The sequence below is a fragment of the Quercus suber genome, unplaced genomic scaffold, assembly GCF_002906115.3.
Source record: "Quercus suber isolate HL8 unplaced genomic scaffold, Cork oak 2.0 scaffold_365, whole genome shotgun sequence".
Taxonomy (NCBI): domain Eukaryota; kingdom Viridiplantae; phylum Streptophyta; class Magnoliopsida; order Fagales; family Fagaceae; genus Quercus; species Quercus suber.
The window spans coordinates 98,514-103,492 of record NW_027069817.1 but is presented as its reverse complement, the minus strand read 5'-3'; the positions used below and the strand labels follow the sequence as shown (position 1 = coordinate 103,492).

The window sequence follows — 4,979 nt, the reverse complement described above, 5'->3', positions numbered from 1 at the left end:
GTTAGCCAAGATAAAGCAAGAATAGAGTCAATATCTAAGTTTCTATATCATTCTTTGTATTTTTTTATGAAGAAGTGCCTAATGTTTGGCAACCGACCTTTCTGCATTTTTTTTTTTTTTTTAAATAACATGTTTGTTTTTCCTTGTCTTTATTTTCTTTGTTTTTTTTCCTAGCTACTCTAATGATGGAAAGCTAGTCAAGTAGACCAATGCCATTATATTGGCTTTTTCCTAAACTTTCTTCATTTCATTGGCAAACGTTTCATTTTTCCTTATGCAAAGTTAACTACGGATTACCTATCATATCATTGCTAACTACGGATTACCTATCATATCATTGCTAATGCCGACATCAGCACAGACTAAAGTTCCAAGGTATAAGTTTGTTTGTTTGTTTGTTTGTTTTTTTTTTTTTTTTAATAGAAAATGTTCAAGTTAAAAGGGTCTATTAATATGTGTTCTTAGAGTATTTATCAAAAGATAATTTTAAGAAATTTTTTGTATCATTTTTATGAAAAATATAAAAAGATGTTAAGAGGGAATCTGTTAACATTTTCCGAAAGTTAAAATAGAATAGAGAATGTTCAATGAAGTTGTGATTATCGCTAATTGCGGGGTAATAATGATTTTAGGATGACATTACAATGGGGATTATGATGATATTAATGACGACAATGAAGGCTAATGGCGATTATGATGATATATAATTATGAACTGCTGAATCTAAGTTTTACAAAATTGAACAAATGAAACCTGATCATTCTTTGTGGTATGCCAAACCATTATTAGGAACATTCCCATATATATTTCCCAGTTTCAAATGATGAGTTCCGGCAAGATCTCCAAAGTAAATCATCCCCACCAAACACACTTTTTGGATAATTATTATCTTCATAATTTCAAATGCGCTTTGGGCCATTACAACTTCAAAACCGTATCTAGTGATTAGTGGCCAGTTTAAACGATTACAATTAAACTTAGTCAATGACCATGTAGATAAGGAAAGGCCATTAACATTAATCAACAACCCTTTAACAATTATTATGATGTTCCATTTCGAATCATTGTAACTTGATGATGGTTATGAATGATGATGATTGGGAGGATAAAGACATCAACAACCATAAACGGTAGGGATTCAATGATAAGGAGAAATGGATTACCAGACATTACCATGGCAGGAAGATCCAGATTGATAAGTTCGCATGCGGATATGCTAGCTCCAAGGCACCTAAAAAGATATAATTATTTATGTAAGGGAAAAGTTAATGGATGCACTAAGGGTATAGGTTTAGAAATTATTTTTAGAAACATTTTATAGAAAAAGAAAAGAAGTAACTAATTTTTTTTTTCATAGCTTTTTATATTTTCCCATGAAAGTGGTATTAATTTTTTTTAAATGGTCCATTAACAAATACTCTAAGGACACCCGTTAACCAAATTCTTTATATAATTTGATATATGGGAGAGAGGGAATTTAAACTCTAAACGTCACTTGAAAACACTAGAAAGTACCATTTAAACTACAAGGCTTTTAACACTAGCTAGCTACCTTCTAACTGTACAAGAAAGTATAAATGCCCTGAAAGGCATGTCTTTGAAGGGAGTAGAGGGTATAAGGGAGAATGAAAGGGGAGGATTGAAGAAAATATACATGAAATTCTCAGATCTATGAGATGCAAAAATAGAGAAAAATATGTGCCAAAGAAAACAATCACAAAATATAATATTTACATGGTTAGACAATATAATTACATTCATAGAGTTGCGTAGATTTCACTATTTACATGGAAAAATAAAGATGCAGCAATAAAAAAAAATTTCATCTCAAATCAACACACCAAACCCTAATCTAAAACAATCGTATTTCTATCTTGCACAAAGAATTCATAATGGATTTGGATGAGTAAATAAAATCCCCCATGCCCTTTTCTCTTCCCTTTAAAAGACATTCAAATAGGGTAAATAAAACACCCCAACCTTATCCCTTTTCTCTTACTCCACTCCCCTCCAAATCCATCCAAATACACCCTAAGAGAATAAAACCCCTAAAACCTACAAAATAGAAAAATTGCCTAATAACTTTCAAAATGACAAAAATACTCTCAAAATCTCCAAAATGACTAAAATACCACAATAACCTTCAAAATAATAGAAAGACACTTCAAAATGACCAAAATGCCCTTAAAAACCTCTTAAATGACAGAAATACTACAAAACATTTTAAATGACCAAAATACTCCCTAAAAGGCACCAAAATGACATAATACCCTAAAATCTCCAGAATGATCCAAATACCATCAAAAACTCCAAAAATACCCCTAAAAACCTTTAAAATGAATAAATACTCCCGAAAATCTCTAAATTAAATAACCAAAATACCTAAGAACTCTTAAATAGATAACTCCCCCTCTTCCTAAATCTCCAGAATGATCAAAATACTTTCAAAACTTCCAAAATGACTAAAATAACATTGAAACTTCCAAAATGACTCAAATACCTTCAAGATCTCAAAATATAATTGAAACACTCCAAAAACCAATTTTTTTTTCTTTTACTTTTATTAAGCTTCATTGATAGTTTTTATTAATTTTTTTAGTAATTTATCGGGTTTCACTTTCATTGTGCTTATTTGTACAATTTTCAATAGTTTTATTTTTATTTAGCTTATTTTTAAGTTAAATTTTGTTGATCTATATTAATGTTTTAAGATGATGAATTAAAAGTTGTTATTTAATATCTACACAAATAAAGGAAAATTTGTGATTTTTTGTACGAACTAAAAGTTGGAAAATATTTTTTAGAACACTTTCAAGAATACAACCAAAACATAGAAAATAATTAAGTATTTTTAGAATGTTTCCAATAGAAAAGGTTTTATGCCAAAACAAACAAAGCCTTAATTCAATTTTGCTTCTCTCTTTTCTCTATTCATTAAATGAGGTTAATACTGATAATTATTAACAATTGAACTTTTATATTCTTCATAGATATGTATATCATTTTTTTTTTTTTTTGACAAATGAGAAATTTTGTGGGAATCATCTAGATGTTTTTAGCAATTTACCACCAACTAAGAGCGTATCCAAATTCTACTTATTAATATCATTGAATCTTGAAAAATGTTCGACATAAGTCATGAACTAAATGACAAAAATCGCTATTTCTCTTTTTTTCCCCTATATAATAAGTGGGGAGAAAGAAATTCGAACCTAGGTTCTCACCACTTGGTATTGACATCTGACAAGTTGATAAGATTTTAGGTCATTAAGCCAAACCACAAAGTAGAGAAATTATTTCATACATCTGATATATTATCCTTCCATCTTAAATAGTAATGTGTCTCATATGTAGACCCATAAGTAGGGTCAATCTATACGCAAGAGGAAGGCATAATACACTGGCTAAGTGCACTGAATAATTTCACCGGATAATATCATAATCCTAACCGAACAACAAAACTCGTAGCTCGACAAGCTAGGAGAGAGTACAACAAAGATATTCAAGTAGAGATTCACTCCCAACATGCTGGATAAATTAGTTGCACTGTTTTCTCCCACACATTAGACACCTCATAGTTCTAAACTTCTAATACTTAGAAGGGAAGAGAGAAAAACATAAAGGAAGTGCAATAAACCTAAGCACATATAGTATATGAAAAGGCCAGAAGGAAAGCTCCTAGTTGTGATTCACAACAGGGTACTTCTTAGCATTCTTGACTATTTTTGTTAGAGCAGCTTGTCCAAGATCTAGCCCACAAACATCAGCAAGACGTACTAGATAGAGCAGAACGTCTGAGATCTCCTCTTCTAAATGCTCCTTATCATCAGAACTCCAGTTGGGTAGTCCTTTTGCAACCTCTCCCTTCCACTGAAATATCTCTGATAGCTCTCCCACCTCTCCCACCTGCACTAACCAATCCAAATATTCATCAAACAACAATCTTACATACACAAATTTTTTCAAATGTTCTTGAGGTGATCAAATTGTGGTTAATACAAACATTATTTTTACATGATACAACCACATACACTAATTTTATCGTATTACTAATAATAACTTGTCACGTGAAACCAATTTAAAAACTTATTGTTCATCAAAACGATGAAAAAAGGAAAAAGAAGAGGGAGGGAGGGGGGAGAGAGATTGTATAAGAAAAAATGAATTGAAATGGTTATTTAGTGTATCATTGCATTGGATAATGATAATTCGAACTTGGTTTAGATATATACTAGGTGCTTACTAGTGCTAGAAGGAGATTTCTAGGACTGTGATATTGATCCCATCCTCGTACTTCAGCAAACTCAGCAAGCCTATCTCTAAGCTCTTGAAGAGAAACATCCTTTGATTTTCTTGAGCACCCGTTAGAGTTCTCCATCTCCTAGCTAGAGTTTTCTCTTAGTTTTACACTTTAACCTAGTTCATGCATGTGTCCAAATATAAAGACATGGAGAGGGGGCCTCCTTTCTTTATTTTCTTTCCTTTTGATTTTATTTATTTATTTATTTTACTCTTTGTAATTTAAATGTATTGTTGGGTATAGTGGAGAAGCACTTGAGTGCTCCTACAGAACAGTAATCATGTGAAGTATGGCAAGGATGTCTCCATCTTTTCTTTTCATCCATGACTTGAAATCACTTATTGGCCTGCAAATTCTTTTCTAGGAATACTGCCAGCATTTTGCCTATACCAAAAATGGCTATATGTTAGATCACACCTATAGTAATCTACCTTTTTTCTAGAAATCTAATTTCAAATCCTTCATTAGAACCTAGCTTTGCTCCACTGAAATTTGGATAAAAAGAGAATTTTAGACTTATAATTGAAGAACCCTAGAGGGATTCTGTTTTTGTTTGCTTCTTGATTTGATATGGTGAAAAGAAATAGTTATCTTTTTTGTCGCTTTGTGTAACTAGAGAATTGGATTCCAGTGTGGACAGCTTTACAACATAAAGTGTTAATCAAATCCACAAACTCAT

The 4,979-nt window shown here is 31.4% G+C and overlaps 1 protein-coding gene across 1 annotated transcript; it reads right to left on the bottom strand.

Annotated features, from left to right (window-relative positions):
- Positions 1–3,678: 3,678 nt before the first annotated feature.
- LOC112033465 (uncharacterized) lies at positions 3,679–4,378 on the bottom strand. The gene is made up of 2 exons (XM_024066234.2): positions 4,244–4,378; positions 3,679–3,906 (listed from the first exon to the last, which is right to left on the bottom strand). Exons 1-2 carry the CDS (start codon positions 4,376–4,378, stop codon positions 3,679–3,681), a joined length of 363 nt encoding a protein of 120 aa, XP_023922002.1.
- Between the last annotated feature and the right edge of the window lie 601 nt (positions 4,379–4,979).

What these genes read in the sequence shown, in the direction of transcription:
- LOC112033465 (XM_024066234.2), bottom strand. Translation starts at nt 4,378, where the DNA reads ATGGAGAACTCTAACGGGTGCTCAAGAAAATCAAAGGATGTTTCTCTT. An exon ending in GAAATCTCCTTCTAGCACTA is followed by an intron (nt 3,907 to 4,243) that starts GTAAGCACCTAG and finishes TGGTTAGTGCAG; the next exon opens with GTGGGAGAGGTGGGAGAGCT.